The 25,083-nt window shown below is 43.5% G+C and overlaps 1 protein-coding gene across 1 annotated transcript; it reads right to left on the bottom strand.

Annotated features, from left to right (window-relative positions):
- Positions 1-1,286: 1,286 nt before the first annotated feature.
- On the bottom strand, positions 1,287-24,666 carry FAM98B (family with sequence similarity 98 member B). Its single transcript, XM_069950114.1, has 10 exons — positions 24,593-24,666; positions 22,359-22,427; positions 18,471-18,520; positions 16,501-16,646; positions 15,199-15,330; positions 13,816-13,988; positions 9,690-9,770; positions 8,957-9,073; positions 6,825-6,992; positions 1,287-2,193 (listed from the first exon to the last, which is right to left on the bottom strand). The coding sequence occupies exons 3-10, from the start codon at positions 18,506-18,508 to the stop codon at positions 1,939-1,941; spliced, it is 1,110 nt and encodes a 369-aa protein (XP_069806215.1). The 5' UTR covers positions 18,509-18,520; positions 22,359-22,427; positions 24,593-24,666; the 3' UTR covers positions 1,287-1,938.
- Positions 24,667-25,083: the final 417 nt, after the last annotated feature.

The raw sequence follows: 25,083 nt of genomic DNA, 5'->3' as shown, positions 1-25,083 counted from the left end.
ATTGTGGTACTGGTCTCCTACTCCTGCTGATGGGAGATGGCTGCAGACAACCTGCATTACTCTCACCATCATAAACAATTACTATCTATGCAGCAAGTTCTCCCAGAACCATCTACCCAAAGAAATCCTGAACCTTTAAAGCAGGGATGGGGAACCTTCAGCCCTCCAGCTTTGCAAAACTACAATTCCCATCATGCCTGGACAGCTAAAGCTAAAGGAATCGTAGTTTTGCAACAGCTGGAGGGCCGAAGGTTCCCCATACCTGCTTAAAGGTATATCTGAATTTTCAGATCACTTCCCTGTCCGTGTTTCACAGAATGTGGGAATAAGCCCTTAGCATTTACGTTGCATACTGCCCATAGAAGTCTATAAGGAGGAAAGGAAGACATTGCTGCAGAGTGAGACATACACAGACATTGTACAAGTTAGGATTTGATTAATAAAAGACAATACTGCTCTATAATGTCCTCCATGCTGCTTCTTAAAGTATATAGGAAGGATCTGCAGAGGTGAGAACTGGTGAAGATGCCATATACAAGGTATATAATGGTCAGTAATAGTTCACGTATACACAAGACGACTTATTCTAAGAAATGTGCCAACCATTTAAAAATATTCATACAGTGGGAGCGCATACTCAATGCATATACATGATCATACATCTGTGATATCACACGGGTTTAAAATCACTGTCGCTGTACTGCTGATAATCATACAGGCTGTGGAGCCCAGGCCTCTCCAATATAAAATATATATATACACATACACATACACACACACACACACACACTACTAAAAAGAAACTATAAGTCACAAAAAACCCTCCAAATTCTGGCCTTACTGCAGGTCTGACCCCCCCAAACTAACAGCTTAATAAGGACGTATCATGCTGTTAGCCTGCACAGTCAGGCCTTCGGTCGGACTGAGAATTTGCAGCCTAAGGGAATTCATTCTTTATCTTAGTAGTACAAAGCATCGGGTCATATGTATTCATCATCATGGCTACATGCTCTGGGGTAGGGGTTCTGGTGGCAATCTGCAATCTGGCGTCAATAATAAGTGATAATAAGTGGGAAAAAAAAAAAAAAAAAAGGAAACGAGACTAATATCACAACAGCAACAAATACATTATAAAGTAACTGCATTTCTTCATAAGGAGCTTTCTGCTTCTTATCTTGTCAAATCATTTTCAGTTCTGTGCTGGGAGCAAGGTCTAGATCAGGGATGGGAACCTTTGGCCCTCCAGCTGTTGCAAAACTACAATTCCCATCATGCCTGGACAGCCTTCGGCTGTCCAGGCATGATGGGAATTGTAGTTTTGCAACAGCTGGAGGGCCGAAGGTTCCCCATCCCTGATCTAGATGATCAGATTTTCAGGACGTTTACTGTACATGCAGTGGCCTGAATTACTACCTAATGATTATTCCCAATGTCTCTTCAATAATGAATTACCTTATGTTATAGTCATGGATTACCCACAGTCATCATCAGCTTATGGCTGCTCTACAGTCTAAAACCTTCACGATGCAGATGCCGTTACTCAGATTCAGATATATAAAATGTATAAAAAGTTATCACTAACTTACAGTAAGGGCTGCAACCATCTTCTCCAGCCACCAAGAGTCAAATTACAAGTGTTCGGGGGTTTCGTGAATCATAAGTTATCATGATTCTCAGCAGAGACTGACTGACGGCTACCATGAACAGGAATGGCATCTATTGTATGACCAGAATTACAGAGACTATGCTTAGCATGATACCGTAGGTCACATACGTCCCAACTCTCTCATTATTAACTTAACGTTAGCCTCCATGATCTTAGGTTATCAACATACAAAAATAAATAAGGTGATTTGCAAAAATGAAGAACACTAGCTGCTCCATTAGTAGTCCACTTACAGGTGAGGAAATTGTTCTTCGAGTATAAAACGAGTCCATTTAGTACCTCCCATAATTCCCTCTTCCTCCATAGCCCCCACCTCCATAACCTCCTCTGCCTTGGTAGCCTCCTCGTCCGCCTCCTGGATTATACCCTCCTCTTCCGTAGCCGCCACCACCACCACCTCGTCCGCCTCCTCTCCAGCCTCCTCTTCCTCCGTCGTCCTTCCTTTTCTGCCATGGTGGCATTTCTGGAGGTGGAGGCTCGATCTCTGAGGGTCTTCCTCCTCGATCTGGCACCCTGCCCATCAGAACCTGAATAAAAGATAAAATCTATTATTACAAGTGAGGTAAAAAGCGCACAAATCACTTTTATACAGAACACATATCATTAAATCTCCTTAAAGGGTTTAACCAGGATTAGAAAAACATAGCTGCTTTCTTCCATAATGTACAATAATCTTTTATTCTCCATTGCAAAATGTCAAAGAGGCTATGCCAAATTCCTGTTTTGCGGTATGTAGTAACATCTCCTTGCTCCCCCTCCCATCCCTGCTTTGCAGCTGACTGTCAATCAAGCAGGGATAGGACTGGTAGGCGAAACAAGGAGGTGTCCTAGCTTGCAGCAGTTTAGTAGCTCGGGCAATCTTCTCTGACGCTACATTCTGGAAGAACAGACTGATACAGTATGTAAGAGGAACTATTGGGAAGATTTATCAAACATGGTGTAAAGTGAAACTGGCTCAGTTGCCCCTAGCAACCAATCAGATTCCACCTTTCATTTTCCAAAGAGTCTGTGAGGAATGAAAGGTGGAATCTGGTTGGTTTCACTTTACACCATGTTTGATAAATCTTATGTGTCTCCTTGACCAAACAGCTACCTAAGAGCGTCAGCAGATTGAAATGTCAATTACAGCTGAAAGCAAGGCAGGAGAGGCCAATGAGTATATACATCAGGAGAGACCAATGAATATATATGAGGAGAGGCCAATGAGTATATACATCCGGAGAGGCCAATGAGTATATACATCCGGAGAGACCAATGAATATATATGAGGAGAGGCCAATGAATATGAAAATTATATATATATATATATATATATATATATATATATATATATATATATATATATATATATATATATATATATACACACACTCACCGGCCACTTTATTAGGTACACCATGCTAGTAACGGGTTGGCCCTCTTTTTGCCTTCAGAACGGCCTCAATTCTTGGTGGCATAGATACAACAAGGCGCTGGAAGCTTCCTCAGAGATTTTGGTCCATATTGACATGATGGCATCACACAGTTGCCGCAGATTTGTCGGCTGCACATCCATGATGCGAATCTCCCGTTCCACCACATCCCAAAGATGCTCTATTGGATTGAGATCTGGTGACTGTGGAGGCCATTGGAGTACAGTGAACTCATTGTCTTGTTCAAGAAACCAGTCTGAGATGATTCTAGCTTTATGACATGGCGCATTATCCTGCTGAAAGTAGCCATCAGATGTTGGGTACATTGTGGTCATAAAGGGATGGACATGGTCAGCAACAATACTCAGGTAGGCTGTGGCATTGCAACGATGCTCAATTGGTACCAAGGGGCCCAAAGAGTGCCAAGAAAATATTCCCCACACCATGACACCACCACCACCAGCCTGAACCGTTGATACAAGGCAGGATGGATCCAAGCTTTCATGTTGTTGACGCCAAATTCTGACCCTACCATCCGAATGTCGCAGCAGAAATCGAGACTCAGACCAGGCAACGTTTTTCCAATCTTCTACTGTCCAATTTCGATGAGCTTGTGCAAATTGTAGCCTCAGTTTCCTGTTCTTAGCTGAAAGGAGTGGCACCCGGTGTGGTCTTCTGCTGCTGTAGCCCATCTGCCTCAAAGTTGGAGGTACTGTGCGTTCAGAGATGCTCTTCTGCCTACCTTGGTTGTAACGGTTGGCTATTTGAGTCACTGTTGCCTTTCTATCAGCTCGAACCAGTCTGCCCATTCTCCTCTGACCTCTGGCATCAACAAGGCATTTCCGCCCACAGAACTGCCGCTCACTGGAAGTTTTTTCTTTTTCGGACCATTCTCTGTAAACCTTAGAGATGGTTGTGCGTGAAAATCCCAGTAGATCAGCAGTATCTGAAATACTCAGACCAGCCCTTCTGGCACCAACAACCATGCCACGTTCAAAGGCACTCAAATCACCTTTCTTCCCCATACTGATGCTCGGTTTGAACTGCAGGAGATTGTCTTGACCATGTCTACATGCCTAAATGCACTGAGTTGCCGCCATGTGATTGGCTGATTAGAAATTAAGTGGTAACATGCAGTTGGACAGGTGTACCTAATAAAGTGGCCGGTGAGTGTGTATATGGAAAGGCCAATGAGTAGAGGAGGAGAGGCCAATGAGTGTATATATATGAGGAGAGGCCGATGAAATATTATATATATATATCACATACACACACTTACTCATTGGCCTCTTCTCATATATACTCATTGGCCTTTCCTCATATATATATATATATGAGGAAAGGCCAATGAGTATATATGAGAAGAGGACAATGAGTAAGTGTGTGTGTGTGTGTGTGTCTATCTATCTATATGAAGAGGCAGGAGAGGCCACTCAGCAGAGGCCACTCAGCAGAGGCCAATGAGTATACATGAGTAGCAGCAGGGGAGGCCACTGAGTATATATAAGAGGCCGCTAAATATTTATGAGGGGCTGTCAGGTGACTGTAGCGGTGCAGTTAGGGGCTAGGTAATGCCCCTGTACACTAACCAACCCTATTTACATATTACTATTAAAGATTAGCGCAACTTGAGCCTGTCTATGGCTGTATCAAAGTTTCCCAGGACTCTCTGGGGCTGCAGCTACCGCTATTCACGCGAGCATGCTGAAATTGCGCTCATCTCTAATTATAAGTATTGCAAAAACAGTGCAACACACAAAAAAAGCTCCCATTGTGATCAGGGTCATGAGAGCCGGTACTTGACAGCAGCAGGCTAGTACGGGCTACCCTTCTGATCATTTCCAATCAAGCCGAGTTTACACATTTGTCATCTTGCATGTGGCCAAAACCACGCCCCCATGTGGCCACCAATAGCCATGCAATATAGTTAATAACTGCACCAACTTCAGGTGGCTCTTGCTCTTGGTTTCATCTGTGAAGGATATTGCACTGACAAATGACCCCAACAACGTTGAGACTAACGGGGAGGTCAGGTGACGGAACATACCCGGGCCCCAATCCTAATAGAATCCTATACGTGGGAACAGGTCTCATCCAGTGTTTCTGAACCTCAGTTCCAGTGATGACCTCCACCACCAACCCAACAAAACTATCATCTAAATGTCAAAGACTATTAAAAATAGATTTCCGTGAAGTCGTGCATTGTTACCATGGAAAACGCCATCCTGGCTTAGAGACCAGGACAATAAGTACAGAGCGCTCACATTTTCCTTGGTATCAGATTAAGTAGTAGAACTGTACTGTGACTATACGGCATATGGCAGTGTCATAACACGCACATAAAATAAGACTATAAATCAGAGCTCAACAAATCCCAGTCACAGAGTCTCCATGGTGACTGAAAGATGAGACCTAGTGACTGAGCCGTACGTCCAGCTGCCTCTCATTGTTCTGTCTGGGTCTGACACCCAAGTGATAGGTTCCTTATAAGTGCTGAATAGATGCGTCCTTGTGATAGGGGCAGAGAAGATCACTTTCACATAGTCAGGAAGATTTATGAAAATTAAAGGGGTTATCCAGGCTTTATGAATGATTGGCCTATCCTCAGAAAGAGCCATCAATGTCATATGGGGATGGTCCGACTCCCTGCACCCCCACAATCAGCTATTTGAAGGGGCCATGATGGTCATGCCCATGCTTGCAATCGCTGTACTTTAAGTAGTAGTGGTGCAAGGGAGCACTGTACTATTCAAGTGAATGGAGCAATGCCATATCTTGCCCCTCTGCTAATAATAATAATTATATGGTGACTGCAAGTATGACCCAAATTAAACATTAAAGGGGTTGGCCACTTTATAGTAAAGTAGTTCAGTGTACAGTATTAGTAAGTGTATATACTGACAGCAGCTCCCTGTGTACCTCATAGAGCTAATACCAGACTCCCCTCCTCCAGACAGTGCTGTCCTGCTCTGTGGTGAGCCTGTCCATAAGATGGCCGACATGGAGGAGCATGTGACCATGCCCCACCCAGTGTCCTCCATAGACATATACAGACTCAGTGGTGGACACAGAGGGCGGGGGATGGTCACATGCTCCTCCATGTAAGCCATTTTATGGACAGAAACACCACAGAGCAGGGCAGCCCAGTCTGGAGGAGGGGAATGGTTCTCAGGAGGTGCTATAAAGTGCACATAAGAAAAAGGACCAGGCAAGATTGTGGTGTCCATAAAATCAGCTATGGGTCTCAGCTACACTCAGGGCTACTGCCAGCCACCATGTGTAGCGTCTAGGGCACGGCCATATATACAGCTTGTTCTGCCCTCGGCAGTAGGACTCAACATACACCATTAGGGTGATTCCACATGTATTGAACGTTGTTCATTCCTGTTTCTTAACCTCTTCATAGGGTTGGGAAGGAGAATTACTGAACTCCAGCTCTCTCTTGTGTAGCCTGTAGCTTCCCCGATACACTGGCTGTGCCTGACGGCTTTCCCTTGATCAGTCAATCATGCCTTGTGGGCTGGGGGAGCTCCCAGCTCATGAACAGTAGCACAGAGTACACACACAAGTATATTTGTTTTACAATTACCAATATTTACTAAGTGCTTTCTATAGGTAAAATCTATATAACCCATTGCATGCTGCCATCAGACACACAATAAGCATGTGACGTCCTGGCTGTGAATATCAGCAGTGAATGGAAATATACATTCTAATATGCAGCAAAAATATCCTGGGCTGTTTACCTTATTGACAGGGCAGACCATCTTCTCTCGAACCGACCCACTGCTAGTACGCACTATCCTGGAAAGATCCCGTCTGGCGGCCAAGAGATGTGACACAGTGATTTCCGATTTTGTCGACAGCGCGTAACGGATTGGTTGGTAAACTCGTGCAATTTCATCCGTTTTTGCCTAAAAATATAGGATAGCATATGTCTTTTTACATAAATATATAAACCACATCATAGCAGCAGTATGATACATTCAATGTCTCTTGTCATGTGCTGATGCTCTGGGTGTGTCGCTTGTACCAAGATATTTTCTTGCTGGTATCAGAACATAAAAAACGCTGAACATTTGTGGCTTATCCTGTTTACCATGTGGTCTTGACATTACACAACTACTTGGCAAGCATCCCCGTGTGACATCTCTCAGTATGAAGTGGCTTTTCATTCCATTGTTAATGCATCGTCTTCAGTACAAAATTACAGATTTACTGTTACTCCTTACTGTTGGGGCCAACATCTGGATTAGTTTGGGTTTACACTGCGTTTTTAGCATACGTTTAACGGATCCGTTTTTTTTTTAAAGGACAAAAAAAATAGTGTCAGCAACGTTTTTGTGTCCGTCAAAAAAAAAAAAAAAAAAAAACGGATCCGTTTTGATCCGTTTTTTTTTTTATAATGGAAGTCAATGGAAAAACAGATCAAAACGGATGCACACAAATGCATCCGTTTTTCATCCGTTTTTTCAAAAACCGGATTTCAAATACGCAGTGTGAACCCAGCCTAACTGGTTTTAAAATATGAACCTCTACTATGATGCTTCTATATCACTCTGTATGGTTTATCCACAATGCTTAGATCTACACTTAGATGTTACTAAGATGTGACGCCTAGCCGAAAGCACCACAGGATATTATCAAAGCAGATGATGTACAATGAGTTTTGTATGGAAATGCTGCCCCCCTGTGCCCTTTAGTGTCACTGCATGTAATGCTTTTCTCTTATTTATATAGCTGAAGAATATTCCACAGCATTGTGCACAGAACATGTTTATTCAGTCTCTGGCCCCATTCATATATGCTAAAGCTAATTTCTTAGTAGTTCAATTAACCTAGAACAACAGACTTCAACCCATAGATCTCCAGTGGCTGCAAAACTTCAATTTCTAGCGTGCCTGGGCTGTCCAGGTATACTGGGGGCTGTATATTTGCAACAGCTTGAGAGCTACAGGTTTGAGATAACAAGACCTCGATAGATAGATAGATAGATAGATAGATAGATAGATAGATAGATAGATATATATATATATATATATAGAGATATATATATATATAGATATATATATATATATATATAGATATATATATATATATATAGATATATATATATATATATATAGTGTATAACGTGTATAATATGTAGAAACTACAGCAACATGAGAAGGACTCCTATATATCTATGCATATAGGCATGTCATAGAGACTAATCTGATTAACAGTTTTTAATCAGTCAGATTCTGAATGTTCAGACCCTGACTGATCAGCAGCATAAGCCAATAGCCTGTGCTAAGCACATTCTCTTCCACCTGATTCACATGACTCGGACAGACTCATAATGTAAGTGTATGGGACCCTCCAGGTCCCAGACACACGGCGGGGATATGAGTGTGCACCAGCGTACATCTCTCCCACGCTCCACTGACGGATCCATCAGTCAGTCTAAACACTCAGGCCCTGACCAATCAAAACTTTTCATGTCAAAAGTCTTTCTAAAAGACAGGTACATTTACCAAATCTGTATGGAGATGATCATGAGCAAGTATGGCTACCTCCCCATTGAATTCTATAGACATATTGGAAATAGTGATCACAATGAACCAGAAAATGGGGGTTATATTATAAGACCCCCATTTAAGTTTTGACTACAGAATAACTAAGGACAAAACAGGGAAAATTTAGTCCATGAAAAAGGAATTTTCAATTGAGAAAAAAAAAAATCACTTGACTGTCCATCCTGTATGCGGACCGGATACTCAAGCAATGAAGGCTATAACTATACCCACTGTACTAGGATACATGAAGCAGGATTTCTCCAGCCCTTACACTCCACACTACAGGTCTCCTGTGCATTAAGTTACTGTGCTTCCCTCACCTTGGCTCTGTCAGACCATCCAAATGACTGCACAGTTACATCCAAACGTTTTATTAACATTCTGCGCCGGCACTCGTACTCTTTACAGAGAGCTTCATTTATTTTATCCAGGCGATCCTTTAACAGAAAAGAAACCGGATGCAAGTTATATAGATATTCAAAGGTATCCGTACAAGGTAACACATAAAAGCCGGGTGGAATTATCATCATTTGCACTAGAAATTAACATAAATGACAGGGGTTATCAGGCACTACAAAAACATGGTCACTGGAGCACCACTCTTGTCTCCAGTTTGAGTGCAGGTTTTTATCCACAGGACAGGCCATCGATATCTGATTTGTGGCAGCACCCCTACTGATTCATTGTATGGGGAAGATGCTGCTCCCACACCCATACACAGTGAATTTGGGCAAAAGCCCTACGCTGTCCAGCATAAGAAGTGCAGATCATGATATAGTCTTCCACGCATACTTCTCATAAGGAAAAAAAAAATCATAGTACAATCCTTTGGATGTGGTATTAATAAGGTACAGTATGGCACTATACAGAGGCAGGAGGGACTCCACAGGCTTTGATCCAGCATTATAGACTGTGTAAAGCTCTACTACATGCATGAGACCTAAGACCTGTTAGGCAGCTCTATGTAATCACTTGAGCTTTTACAGATCTGTAGAATCTATAACATATAAACCTCCCCCATTAAATGTATAGTTTGTTTTTCAGCTTTCTCACCAGCTGTTGTGTATTCATATCCACAGCGAGCAGCGCCTGGTCAATGCTGGCAGCTTTAGCTTTTGGTAGAAGTTCAGTAACCTTCAAAGAATTAAAAAAAGAATTTTGATTCACCAAACACAAATTTCATGATTTACATAAAAAAGTGCATGCCCCATAGAAATAGCCTACCTAAAACCTGATATCTAGATCCTATGGTTACCTTGAATCCCTTATTTTAGCTCACTCAAGAGTGATACATCTCCACCCAAGAGATTGGCTTGGACACCTCATGGACATAATTAGTTAGTGCGGTCGAAAAAAGACACATGTCCATCAAGTTCACCCAAGGAGGAGATGGGTGAAGGGAATGAGGGGGATGATGGATACATTCTACACATATGCATTAATGTTATTTTGTTACTGCATATGTACAGAATGTACCCATCATCCAACCTCCGTTCCCTCACCCATCTCCTCCTTGGTTGTTGTTTTTTTTTTTTTTTTAACCATACTAACTACGTAACTATGTGGAAAAAGATCTCACATATATGACCTCTCCCTTGGTGTAGAAAAGGAGATCCAACAGCATCCTCTGAGAATCAAAGTGTATCACACTGTGTAAGAGCTTCAAGATTATCCGTTTATCATCATACCACCAGCATGACTTAAAGGAAATCTACCAGCCCCTGAACCCTACCTGAGGTGCTGACAGTGTGCTGTAGTTGTCAGGCCCTTAGTGAGCATGGTATTTTTAGGCCATTTGTCTGTGGTGTGGATTATGCACAAACTCAGGTCGCCTACAGTAATGAGGAGTCAATGAGAAGTTGTACCCACTCTGGCACACCTAACCGTTCCTTCCTCCCGGACCCTTGCTCACAGCTGTCAATCAGTATCTGCCAACAGAGGCCTGATGTGCCTTCTGTACAGCAGAGCTGTCTGAGCAGCGTACAGCAGAGCTGTCCTTGTACGCGGTATAGCATAGCTGTCTAAGTGATCTCTGTACACAATTATGTAAAAAACGTAAACCTTTATTTTTAACGTAATAAAATTAAAAAAAGGCCCATAAATTGGTATCTCTGTAATAGTGCAGGTCTGAAGAATATAGATAACATTTCAGGTTTATTATATTCGCTGTCTAGGGGTTATTATATTTCTATCTTTTTTTTATTTTATTTTGATATCGAGCTAGTATTGAGTAGCGAAATAAAAAAGTTAGTATCGGTATCGAACTCAAAATTCTGGTGTCGTGACATCGCTATAACACACACACAGCTTGCTGCAGCCATAGCGCGCGCGCACACACACACACACAACTGAAGAAAAACACAATCTTCTCCCAAAGAGAAAACACCACACTGAGGACAGAGGTTACTGCTACACTACTTATGTCTTCTCCTCCTCCTCTATATTACACAGGATATCTCCATATTACACTGCTGCTCATATACAATCATCCATCATCCAGCATCCAGGAAGAGAACAGCACAGATCTCCCCCCACACAATGGACTCTTCCAGCTCAGAAACAAACTGCCAAATAGTGACGACAACTTTTCCCTGACCACCCTTATGTAATAGGGACAGTGTCCTATTATAATGTTTATATAATATATAATATTTATGAGCAAAAGCTGGAGTCGGAACATTTTTTTTCCGACTCCAACTCACACTCCAGCCAAAACTAGCTCCGACTCAGACTCCACAGCCCTGCTGCTTTCTTTCAATGCTTGGACACAGTCTATGTGATTCTGCTCTGCTGTCTGCCTGGGTGAGCAAGCTGTTCTCCAAAGTTTATCTTCAAACTGCCCTCCCTTTAAGCTGTTAGGGGCCCTATAACACACATCTGCCAATCAGGAACATATCGCTCTGTAAAATAAAGACAAGGATCAGCCAAGGAATCACTGGCTGATCGTTGTACTTCAACATGTTTAAAAATCATCTGCTGCCAACCACGCAATGCTATCTGCTTACTACAGCTGCTACTGAAGCTTCTGTAGCCGCCTCTAAAGTGATAGGCCACTCTGCTGTCCAGTTTTGGGTAAGTAATGTCCGCACAGCCCTTGCTGCATGATCATCGGGCTGTGTAATAGCCTCTGTAAGCAAGCACAAATCTAGCAGATCAGCACTTACTCGGCACATCAGGCTGTGTAATATGGCCCTAACTCACTCCCTCTCCCTGCTGCTATCTCAAACACTAAAGGCCCTATTCCACGGAAAGATTATCGTCCGTATTCGGCCGATATCGGCCGCTACGGACGATAACCGTCCCGTAGAGTAGAGTGCAATGTCGTTCATGTCGGCTGATCGTTGCAGTCGCTTGTTTTTCAACATGTTGAAAAACAAGCGACTGATATAGCAGCGACCTGCTGCCGTTGCTCCGTTGAATAGGAGCATCGGCAGCAGACGCTGCTATATCCTATGGGCTGCCCGGACGATCAGCGATCACCCGGGCAGCCCCCCCGCAGCTCCCCGCCGTCCCCTCCCGCACTCACCCGCTCGCTGCTGTCGCGTTGAATAGCGGCAGCAGCGAGCGGGGAACGAGTTTGCTCCTCTGACGACCCGTGTAATAGGCCCTTTAAGAAAGAAGAAAGTCTGTCTGATGGATTTATGTTTCTCTAAATGGCAGGAAATTACTAGTGAAGACTATATAACATAACAACAAACATGTGGGGTGTGGACATGAGCATGCTAGAGTCAGATCACTCAGCATTTGAATACAGGCAGTTGACAAACATGGATACAGCCAATGGGGGAGATTTATCAAACTGGCTCAGTTGCCCCTAGCAACCAGATTCCACCTTTCATTTCTCACAGACTCTTTGGAAAATGAAAGGTAGAATCTGATTGGTTGCTAGGGGCAACTGGGCCAGTGTCACTTTACACCATGTTTGATAAATCTCCCCCTATGGCCGTATCCATGTTTTCCAGGACTCCCTAGGGCTACTATACCGATGCAGACCTCCACTTTTTAAGAAAAGCAGGTTTAACAGGCGCAGCCTACTCCATTAGAATATGCGAGTATATAGCTTATAAACAACTTTTTTTTACATTTATTAAAACACGGAAAGTGTTTAATAAGTTAAAAAAAAATCTTTATAAGCTATATGCTCATGTATTGCTGTGCCTGTTGAACCTGTATTTCTTGCAAAGTGGAGGTCTGCATATATTTTCCCCAGCCGGGGTATCCAGGAAAGGCTCCCTCTACACGCTTGGAGAGTGCCTCAGTCTTTCACAACAACATCAGGTGAGGGAATCCACTGTTAAATTCCCCCTACTTGATCCACCTCTGTTTTGAGGATTCTGCACCATGGAGCGCTGTCTTCTCTGTGTTCCCTAGGGCTGCATCCAACAGTAATCAAATACCGAGCAATCCGACTTAAGCATGCTCAAGTCATGCTTATCTCTATTGGGGAACATATCGGTATTAACTGGGATATCAGAATGCACCACCTGCTCACAGTTACACAAGGTAAGACATCTTATCATAGCCTGACATTAAAACAAATGTTCACATTTTAAGCATAAATAGGAATTGCTACAAGTATACCGTATTTTCCAGCATATAAGGCGACCCCTGAATTTTAAGAAGATTGTCAGGGGTTCAACTTATATGTCGGAAAATGTTAACCCCTGCAGCTCAATTAAAAAAAAACAAAACACATTTAACTAACCTGGGGCCCGTTCCTGGCATCGGCGCGCCTACCGTATCGTTCCCAGCGCAGGCAGTGTGACGTACACTTCCTGGGCCGGATATGGAGATCACCGATTCTATCACGGGCAGCCAAGCGTCTCATCGGAGAGGCTCAGAGATGCTCGGCTGCCGGGAGAGCTTCGGGAGAATGAGAGAGGCGCCGGAATTTCCCGAAGCCCCAGGTGAATTAAATGTTTGTTGTTTTTTTTATAATGGTCACCCCATACACTGGGGATGGGGTTATTTTTGGGCCTCCCCACCGTATGGGGCGACCATACCCAGTGTATAAGACGACCCCCAACTTCTAAGAAGATTTTTCGGGGTTAAAAAGTCGTCTTATACTCCAGAAAATAAGGTAAATTAATTGCTACAGTGAATCTCCATCTATTTTGGTCTACCATCAAGAATGAGGACTAACGAAAATATGAAAATTTATACAATGCCTGCTCCTCACCTTTTCCTCCACACTTTTTATCATGGAGACAATATGTGAAGACGATTGTTCAGGAAGTCTAAGCGCTGCGCAGATCCTTCTGACTTCCTTATATACTTGGCCGCCAGGATCGGAGTCTTTCTGCTTGCTGTTTTGTAGAATTTGCAAGGCCTGAAGCTCGGAACCTAAAAACACTGGAAGAAATGACAAACAATGTAAGGCGCTAGACTTATTATAAAAAATGAGACTCTGGTAAATTGCCTACAGAATAAAACAGGTCAATGCCTAAAGCCCCTATTCCACGGGCCGACGGAGAGGAGCAAACGAGCGCTATCAGCGGCTGAGTGAGGGAGGGGCCGCGGGGAGCTGCCCGGGTAATCGCTAGATCGTCCGGGCAGCCCATAGAGGATAGCAGCAGTCTGCTGCCACCGCTTCTATTCCACAGAGTGACGGCAGCAGATCGCTGCTATATAAGTCGCTTGTTTTTCAACATGTTTGAAAAACAAGCGGCGCAACGATCAGCCAACATGAACGATGTTGGCTGATCGTTGCCCTCTATTCCACGGGATGATCAGCCATAACAGCAGATATCGGCCGATAATCGTTCCATGGAATAGGGCCTTAAGTGAACAATCATTTCTGTAAACATTCTTCCCCGATCACTGCCCAGTGTTCACTCGAAAAATAAGATAACACTTGTCTGTCAGCTAAACGCATCTTTAAAGTGACACCGTCACCTCCTTTTTGCATTCTGACATCTCTACACAGGTGTAAAGGGTAAATTTAGCGTTTTTCATACCTTATTTTATATAATACGTCATGGTGATTGTTCAAGTAAAAGGTCATCTTTTATCAACTGCAGATTGAGTGAGGTGGGCGGGCCTCGCGGCATTAGCGCCACTTAGCACCGCCCACAACGCCACAGTTGGCCCCACCCCCTCGCCGGCCATTGGAACAGGCTGGCCGAAAGGTCTAGACCCCACCCCCTATACGTCGGCCAACCAATGGGCGTCAAGGGGTGAGACCTTTTTTTGGCCATGACACATCTCCTTGTGGGAAAGAGCTGCCAACAATTATCTATTAGAGTACAGAAAAATTGATCATCAAGTGCAGACTAATAAATCCCAAACGAAAAAATTTTAATGGAAAAGTTAAACCTTGAACCCTACTGCATTGATCCCGGCAAAACTCCCTCTAAGGGCAGATGCCAGTTGTTTGTTTCTGACTCCAAAAACAGCGAACAGAGTAAATCCCTATCTGATAGGGGCTACATACACACTAAGGCAAATGACAGTAAGGTACAGTTCCTCATGGCAGCTCAGGCTTTCTGAACACTGAGCTTTGCAGTATCTGCCTGAGGTACAGTCAGGGGAATCATTGATGTCTTCATTTTACTATACTCACACAGTAGTTTCAGACAGTCCTCCTTTGTCTTTAATCTGTCCTTAATGTCTCCAGTAACCAGAGTAGGATAAGGGCAGGACAGCTCCTTTAAGAAACCACTTATTTCCAGCTGAACACTTTCTACATCACCACCTAGAATGGAAATCTGGACAGTTTATGATATGCTTACAATAAGTCCCTTTATATTCAGATTTGCAGAAAGAGGTTATGTATACGAAGACCTAAATATTAGCAATATTACAGGACATATTATTTTTACAGATTAAGAGTAGTATTTATTGTATGTACTGCTCCTCGGGCTGCCTTGGGTTTATCCCAAGATTAAAAAATATCAGAACAGATGACATGCATCTGATCAGTGGGGGTTCGACCAATCAGGGTCCCTTGGCCTCTTGTGAGTCTAGAGCAGCAGTTGAAAGTGCAAGCTGGTACTCTATTAGTTTTCTATGTGACTAATGGTGATAGTTGAGTACAGTGCTCAGCAATCTTCAGAAGTTCTACAGCAACATGCATGCTTGGCCACTGCTCCATTCACATGCGAGACAAGAAATTCCCTTTCTCGTGAAGGGTGGGGTGGGGCAGCCCCCCCAATCAGTCAGACTCCCCACCATCCCAGTGCATACTTGACAAGTGTTAGGGCCCTATTCCACGGGACGATTATTGTTCACATAATCGTTAACCATAAATGATCCAAACGACCGCTATTGCGAAAGACCTAAAATCGTTCACCCATTTACATGGAACGATAATCTTACTTATGATCGTTCTTGCGGTCGTCTTGTCGTCGCTATTGTGTTTGTCACTACTGCGAAAGACCGAACAACATCTTATTCAATGCGAACGAGCAACGATAAAAATAGGTCTAGGTCTTATTAAACGATCAACGATTTCTCGTTCGGTCGTTAATCTTTATCTGCTATTCAAACGAAGGATTATCGCTTAGATTCGAACGATTTAATGATAATCTGAACGATAATCATTCTGTGGAATAGGGCCCTAATCTTGGGGTAATCCCTTTAAGTGGTATGGCCAGCTGTCTAGCAACATGCAGAGGTGATGTTACTGCTAAACAGATGCACTGCTGAAGTTATATTGTACTTGCACTAAGCAGAGGATAATTGTAAGTACAAAGCAAGTATTGGCCTGGAACAACACATGCTGTTATAGTTATAGCCAGAAGCAGATCCAACTGGAAGGAAAAGCACAGAAGAGGAGAGACATATACTTCTCCCTTCCATATCTACTCCTGAATTTGGCTAAAACTGAAGCAAAAATGATTTTTTTTTTTACATGTGATCTTACCTTCAGAACTAACACTTTCTTCTAAGTTCTCTAATGAATTAATCTGAGACGTGAGCCATTTTAGAAGCTGAAAGTAGTCAGGAGATGACAAACCACCTTCTAACGCTGGACCCAGTGTGTCCTCTTCCAATAAGGGACCCTTGTACCTAAATGAAAAAACACATTATTTCAGGAAAAAACAAAGAGGAACATTTTGCATTGTCTCTTAAAGAGAAACGATCATCATGTCAGCCCATACTAACCTGCTGCTATAAAGTAACCACGTATGTCACACTGATTACTATGGTACGACACCTATTCCTTCATTGTACTGTTGTTGCTAAATGTTCAATAACGGAGTTATGAAAATGGTGCGTTCCCTTGATCCGAAGGGTCCATTTACACAGAAAGATTTAAAGCCAAAGCCAGAGACTATAAACAGAGATCAGGTCATAAAGGAACGCCTGAGATTTCTCCTCTTTTCAAATCCATTCCTGACTTTGGCTTCAAATCCAGGGGCGGATTAACTGTACCATAGGCCCCGGGCTGTTCACCAAGCCTGGGCCCCCCCACCCCACTGTAACTATGGCAGCACTAGCCTGGCATTCATAGTACAGGACAGATAATGTCATGATGTCCTGATTTGTGCAAAATTGCCATAAAAAAAAAAAAACTGTTATTTTTGCAAATCATGGTGGAAGTGTAGCCAGGAGACAGTACACCACTGAAAGTATAAGTCTTTTTGGGTGGTCATGGGCCCCACAGGAGCTCAAGGCCCCGGGCTGCCACCTACAACGCCCCTATTATAATCCACTACTGTTCAAATCTTTGGCAGATAATCTTTCTGTGTAAATGGACCCTAAGTGCACTTCTGTCCCATCTGGCAGCTCCAGTCACAATGCCTCCTTATAAACATTCATAGTCCTCACCTGCAGTGATGTAGCTCCTTCAAGCATGGAAATCTCCCAATCTGTGCAGTAAAGATGGCCATACACCTTCAATAATTGATGGATGAACAGTTATTGCTCCATCCAGCTCTCACCCTCCCCATACACAGGAACATTTAGGACAACCAAGCGATCCTGTGTTCTCTATGGGGAGGGGTAAACTGCAGCTTCTCTCTCTCTTTCCATTGCGCACAATCCCTTTCTTCACGGATGACATCTGTTGGTGGTCGGTCGGTTGGCAGAGCACCATACACCTTATACTGACAGCCAAACCCACTGTGAGTGGCGGGAACGGCTGACAAAACTAAGGTGTATGGGGGATTTCCATGCTTGAACAAGTTACATCACGGCCGGGGAGTGCGCCAAACAAACGTTTTTCTGTAATCCTATTATTGAAGATTTCACAAACCTCTCACAATGGAGAAAGATATTAAATGTAACATAGTAACCGGCGTGATGTATGCTATTCCCCATACCTGCATGTTACTATGGGCTAAAGTACCCCTATAGTACCCCTTTAAAGCGTACCTGTCATTTCAGTAACGTGTCAGGATCAGCCCTCATGAGGAGCGGCTCTATTTCTGCCCATTATTTCACGTGTATATGCCATATATATATATATATATATATATATATATATATATATATATATATATAAATTATTATTTATTTTTTTTACTGGCAGCCTCCATCTTTCAGTGTAACTAGCCCCAATGATTTCTTCTTCCATACACTACATGGAGATCCTCACCTCTCTGCACCTATGTTGTAGGAAGCTGGGGGATTTCCTATTAGAGATTGGGGCCAGTGATCATAGGTAATCTGGCAGCAAGGATCAACTCCCCTGCAGCGCCACCACAGGGGGGACAATGTATTACACCGCTCCTACCTGCCTGTCTCTGCAACACATAGCAGCTCAGGGTGTATAAGCCTCCACATACCGGCCCGGTGACTGTCAGTCCATGTGCACACAGGACCCATGCGGCTCACGGAGTCTACACCCGCCTGCAGCTCTGCCTATACCCACCATTACATTACACTCACCCCAATGCCTCTAACGTATCCAGTAAATCCGCCTCCATCTGTTCACCGCGCTAAAAAAAAATATATATATATATATTTCACAAGTGTGTAGTTACAATAGGAAACCGGCTGCAATCAGGAGCGCTTTTTCCAGCGGCTTCCGGTACAGCAATGAAACTCGTCCGTGCAGCAACATAACTTCCGGTGCATAACGGACACATGACTAAATTAAACAGAGCGGCTGAGCGGGAACTAAGTTTCACTATACCAGATATAGGAAACCGTCGGCCCTCCAGCTGTTGCAAAACTACAATTCCCATCATGCCTGGACAGCCAAAGCTTTAGCTTTGGCTGTCCAGGCATGATGGGAATTGTAGTTTTGCAACAGCTGGAGAGACGAAGGTTCCCCATCCCTGCACTATACAGTAATGGGGACAGCTCTTCTCTTGTGGTCTCTGTGTATGAGGCGCTGTAGGCACCCACTGCAGGGCTCCTCTCCAGCAGCCAATCACATGTCTTCGTTTGCTTTCCGATACGGGTCAACAAAGTTAAAGAAGTCACTGTTATAAACCCTCTCCTTGTTAAAAATAAATATAAATGTATGCTTTTTGGGATAACCCCTTTAAAGCGAATGTACCATCAGATACATTCGCTTTAACATGACCCACGGATAGATTTGCGCAGGGAAGCCGGTGCCGCAGTCTATTTTTTGAACCGCAGCCTGGTTCCCTAGTACAACGCCGTTCTATTCATGGGTACCGGGCTCCCACTGGTGGCAGCCCAGCCTGGTACCCACGGATAGAACAATGCTGTACACGGGAACCGTGCCGCGGTTCAAATATAGACCTCGGCACTGGCTTCCCTGCGCCGGCGCCAATCTATCCGTGGGTCATGTACCTGATGGTACATTCGCTTTAAGGGTATGCTCATATGTACAGGATCTGCAGCAGATTTGATTACAGGAGGTGTCTTTCGCCTGGGAGGAGGTGGCTGAACCTAACAACATGCATACCTCCCAAGTGTCCCTCTTTTGGAGCGACAGTCCCTACTTTTGACCCTTGTCCCTCTTTGCCCTTTACATGTCCCTGTTTTTTACCTAGAAATGAGATTAGCATTAGTAAACTTTTTCTGTTTCTCTAGAAAGTGTCTGATTTCTTACTGTATAATGGACCCAAACCTGCAGATTATTCCATCATGTGGTGCACGATGGATCCTAAAAATTGTTATATTCATGTGAATCGTGTGACATTATGGCCCCTGTCACACATGCCATTTCTATGGTCTCATACACACATCTGTAGGTGTTACTGATCCGTTTTAGGGACATGATCCATGCCGCAAAAATTATTAAGCCATTGTGCGTCCGTGTCATCTATTTGGCAAGAGGTCCTTGCAAATTCGGAAATATTTGTAATCCTGTCTGCAGTTTCGCAATTACAGACAGGGTTACTGATGTGTGAATGAGACCTAAGGATGCAGCCACATCTGCTGTGTAAAACTTTCCTAGACTGAACCACGAGTGTCCCGCTTTGGCCGGTCCCCTGGCCACTTTCTGGTCTGAGCGGGGACCGGGTCGTGACGTGTCAGCCAGTAAGTGGCCATAGCAAGATCCCGCCTTGGGCACTGACTAGCTGAGCAGGGCCGACACGTCATGATCAAGTCCTTGTTCAGACCAGGAAGCGGGCGGGAACTGGAGGGGCCAACAGCAGACACCAGTGCTGGAGCCGGGGAGGTAGGTGCATGTTGTTATGTTCAACCACCTCATTCCCGGCTCTTTGAAAAAAAGGTCGGGCTTCGGACTTCCCCTATAAGTTACATTGATATCTGCAAAATCTTCTGCAGATCTTGTACGTGTGAATGTATCTTAAAGGGGTTATCCAGCGTTAGAAAAACATGGCCACTTTCTCCGAGACAACACAACTCTTGTCTCCAGTTTAGGTGCGGTTTGCAATTAAAGGGGTTATCCAGTGCTACAAAAACATTGCCACTTTCTTTCAGAGACAACATGACTCTTGTCTCCAGTTCAGGTGCGGTTTGCATTTGAGCTCCATTCACTTCAATGGAACTTAGCAGCAAAACACGCCCAAGCTGGAGACAAGAGTGGGGCTGTCTCTGGAAGAAAGTGGCCATGTTTTTGTAGCACTGGATAACCCCTTTAAGCTCTATTGACTTCAATGGAACTGAGTAGCAAAACCTGCACCCAAACTGGAGACAAGAGTGGGGCTGTCTCTGGAAGATAGTGCTCATATTTTTCTAATGCTGGATAACCCCTTTAACGCCATGTTTTTATTCCATCATAAAAGCAAGAAAACTAAAGTGGCATGCCTGGCTGGATGGACCATAAACCTACATGTTGAATTTGTGATGGACTTGCTGACACAAATGTGAACAGAACCTAGTATTTTATACGACTTCTGTAAACAGTAACGTGATAATATTACATATTTGCCAGGAGAAATCTGAACTTCCATAGGAGCAGTAGTATCTCAATGGTGTTCTACATACTCACTTCTCCCTGTTCCTGCACTTAGGAGCGAGGTGGAAAGCTGGTCTGGGGTCTGTACGAACATGACATACTGCTCTGAAGGCTGAATTTATTGAGAAGGTTCTGGCCTTAGTTCTGTATTAGACTAGGGGGGTTGGGAGTATTTATGTTTGTTCATTAGTCTTTATACAGTGGTGGTCTTGTCTGGTGTTCTTTAGGGATGGTTCCGGCTTGGAGTTTGTATACAGCAGTGTCTGACCTGGGGTGTACATGAAGGATTGGTAAGGCCTTGAATATGCAGAATCTCATGCTTACGCAGTAGTTGTTCCAGTGTTACTGCACATCAGCCTGTTCGTTACAGCTCAGTCTTCATGGCCAGACGTGGCTCAGAGATGGGAGGGGTCCTGGTGGGTATAGAGGTCAAACAATCCCCTCAGCGTACCACCAGCAAGCTAATTTTCATGTCGAATTAAAATTGTTTTCCAAGAGAACGACACAGCAGATCATGATTCTGAAGGCAGCAATACCAGTAGTTTTGCAGCGCTACAAAAATATGGCAACTTTTTTCCAGAGACAGCACCACTCTTGTCTCCAGTTTGGTTGCCAGTTTTGCAACTTAGTTCCATTGTATTGAGTGGAGCTCAATTGCGATCTACACCTGAACTGGAGACAAGTGGCCATGTTTCTGGATAACCCCTTTAAAGGGGTCATTCAGCGCTACAAAAACATGGCCACTTTCTTCCAGAGACAGCACCATTCCTTTCTCCAGGTCAGGTGTGGTTTGCAATTATGCTCCATTCAATACAATGGAACTAGGTTGCAAAACCTGCACCCAAACTGGAGACGAGAGTGGTGCTGACTCTGAAGAAAGTGGCCATGTTTTATAGCACTGGATAACCCCTTTAATACTGTCAAATCTGGTGGTAGACTCCATTTATTACAGAGATTGCACAAGCAGAGGTAGGGTGTGTTCACACGTACAGGATTCGCAGCAGTTCTGCAGCTTCAAATCTCGGCCATGAAATCTGCTGATTTAAATCTGCGTCATCAAATTGCTGCGGATCCTCTACGTGTGAACGCACCCGTAAAGTGAAATAAAAAAAAATGCAACTGTGCAAAACTGTGGGACAATATTATTTTCACTGGACAATAAAAGTGACATTTTTGTTTTTTTTCCCACTGGACAGTATGATTTCAACAATACCAAGTATGAATACTTTTACTTTTTTTAGACTTTTTTTTTTTTTGCATTACCATGTTTTGACTTGTAATTTTTTTTAGTTTATTTTTCCACCTTTTTCGTTTTTTTTTTGTTTTTTTTTTCACCATGACCGGTAGTTTTTATTGGTTATTGGACAATGCGTTTTGCGCTTCAGACTTTACCAGGTTCTACATTTAAAACATACATTGGAATCCATACTTACGGACAGGTCAAAGAAACTGCTGTTATGCAGGTCAGCGTTTGATATCTTGTGGTTATTGTCTGTATCATACTGTAGGTAAAAATATTACATGAGCATGTTTGAAAGTTAATAAATGAATACATGTAAAGCCTGTAAAATGAACGTCTATAAAACATATATACACAATGAGACATTGTTTCAAACACTAAAGAAAAATATAATCTCACTTAATTCCTATAGACAATCACTTCTGGGGAGTCAAGAAGGAAAAGAGCCCTTGGCGGGAATGATCTCTTGTGACTCTGTTATTTCCTTTAATCACCAGTAGATGTCATGGTGGTGCTGTATGTGCCTATCTTTGAAGCCAAGAGGAGAAACCTGCTCCATGACCACAAAATATTAGTAGTGATGATTACTAAAAACTGTGTCTGCTCTGTAATAGAACGGAGTTGGTTGGGGCAGAGTCTGGCAGGAGTGCTGTGGGAGGGAAGTAGGCAGGGTGGGAGCACTGTGAGGATGAGGGCAAGAAATGCATTCAGGGAACTGTAGTACTGTACTGAGCAACCACTCAATCAGAAAGTACAACCATGAAGTACAGAACAAAGACCATCCAAAACAAACAAATTCTTGGTAGCTTCAGAACAGGGGCAGACATGTTAGCAATGCTATATAGAAGGAGTAGCCCTTTTCTATCTATGTGACCATGTGCCCCAATATGCCAACTGTTAAAGAGAGGGGTGGGAAAACAAACTGATGCTGTGGCACTTAAGCAGCTTAAGCCACATCTCCTGGACACTTGCAGCCACAAATAAAAGTTGATTTTACAAGCAATCTGATGCCCATTTAAAGCAACAGGGTTATGATTAAAATACATTTCTCGGCATCTATCCACTATTCCCTATATTTTATTATTCTTCATTGTGTAAGATTGATAGGATGTTTTTTGATATGCCTCAGAGGTTAGGGAATACAGGTATCCATTTTCACTGATGTGTTCCTGTGTTGGTACAATTCTTCATCCTCCATTTTTTCATTAGGAATTCTACTTCTACTATTGAATTGGGAGTCACCTTACCCCCTCATTATTCTCATTAATGAGAATATCAATTGTCAATATCTACTTCACTGCACCTCCATATGAAAACTATATGCTTTATAAACCTCTTATAGACCTTAAAGGGGTACTCCAGTGAAAAGCTTTTTCCCAGTAATTGAAACACATTACAAAGTTATATAACTTTGTAATATGCTTTAAAGGGGTAGTGCGGCACTAGAAAATTATTCACTAAATAACACACATTACAAAGTTATACAACTTTGGGCTGGGTTCACACTACGTATATTTCAGTCAGTATATGTATATTTCAGTCAGTATATTTCAGTCAGTATTGCAACCAAAACCAGGAGTGGATTAAAAACACAGAAAGGATCTGTTCACACAATGTTGAAATTGAGTGGATGGCCGCCATTTAGTGGCAAATATTTGCTGTTATTTTAGAACAACGGCCGTTATATTGAAATAATGGCAGTTATTTTCTGTTATATGGCGGCCATCCACTCAATTTCATCATTGTGTGACCAGAGCCTTTCTGTGTTTTTAATCCACTCCTGGTTTTGGTTGCAATATGAGGACCACAATACTGACTGAAATATACTGACTGAAATATACGTAGTGTGAACCCAGCCTTGTAATGTATGTTATGTTAGTGAATGGCCCCCTTCCCCGTGTCCCCCCCCCACCCCCGGAAGTGTAGTGCACTATACATGCCTTATTCGTGTCGACCCTGGCTGCCATCTTGGGGACAATGACGTCGTCTTCGGGAGGCCGACTGGACCGCACCAGCCCTCCTTCATGCCAGCCCCCCTCTGCGGCGTCATCAGCTGCTCAGCCACAATTGCGGCTGAGCAGCTGATGACGCGGCAGAGGGGGGCCGGCACAAGGGACAGTTGGAGCGGTTCGGCTGGCCTCCCGAAGATGACATCATTGTCATAAGATGGCAGACGGGGGTCGACACGAATCAGGTGAGTATAGAGCACTACACTTCCGGGTCTAGCGTGGGGGGGGGGGGGACATGTGGAAGGGGGCCATTCACTAACATAACATACATTACAAAGTTGTATAACTTTGTAATGTGTGTTATTTAGTGAATAATTGTTTAGTGCCGCACTACCCCTTTAATCACCTATCTGCCATCCTTCCCTATATTTTCAAGCCTCAACCCCCCCACCAGGAAGTGAAGTAAATTCATTCTTACCTAATGACTGTTGACCCCAGGCTGCTCTGTGGAAGCCATTTTGTGACAATGACATCATCAAGAGGGAGGCGGGTCTAAGCCCTGTTAAGCCAGCCTCCCTTTGTCAGATGACACAGGTTGCTGAGCTCTGATTGGCTGAAAAGATGTAAGCCAGCTAACAGTTTTAGAGAGTCAGTTAGACATCACAGGAGACAAAGTGCATCATGGGAAAGCCCAAACCAGGAAGTAAAGAAAAAATGAAGACGCCAACTGGAGCTTCAGGGACCTGCAAACAGCGTGAAATTCAAACGCTTGCTCATGCACCTGTACTTATAACCTGGGACCAATATACTTACCAGTATCTCTTAACAGGACCTCCTGCACCAGGAAACACCCTGGGGGGTAGTAGTCTTAAAACGGAGACTCATACCAGCATTCTACGACCCCTATTATCTCTCTATTAGACAGGGACATCGTAGCTGTAATTTATCAGTGTCCGACTTACTTGACGT

Source organism: Dendropsophus ebraccatus, chromosome 13, assembly GCF_027789765.1.
Source record: "Dendropsophus ebraccatus isolate aDenEbr1 chromosome 13, aDenEbr1.pat, whole genome shotgun sequence".
In the NCBI taxonomy this organism is placed as follows: domain Eukaryota; kingdom Metazoa; phylum Chordata; class Amphibia; order Anura; family Hylidae; genus Dendropsophus; species Dendropsophus ebraccatus.
This window is presented reverse-complemented; position numbering and strand designations above follow the sequence as displayed.

What these genes read in the sequence shown, in the direction of transcription:
- FAM98B (XM_069950114.1), bottom strand. Translation starts at nt 18,508, where the DNA reads ATGGAGGCGGATTTACTGGATACGTTAGAGGCATTGGG. An exon ending in GATGGTCTGACAGAGCCAAG is followed by an intron (nt 6,993 to 8,956) that starts GTGAGGGAAGCA and finishes CTATATTTTTAG; the next exon opens with GCAAAAACGGATGAAATTGC. An exon ending in TGGTCTGCCCTGTCAATAAG is followed by an intron (nt 2,194 to 6,824) that starts GTAAACAGCCCA and finishes TCTTTTATTCAG; the next exon opens with GTTCTGATGGGCAGGGTGCC.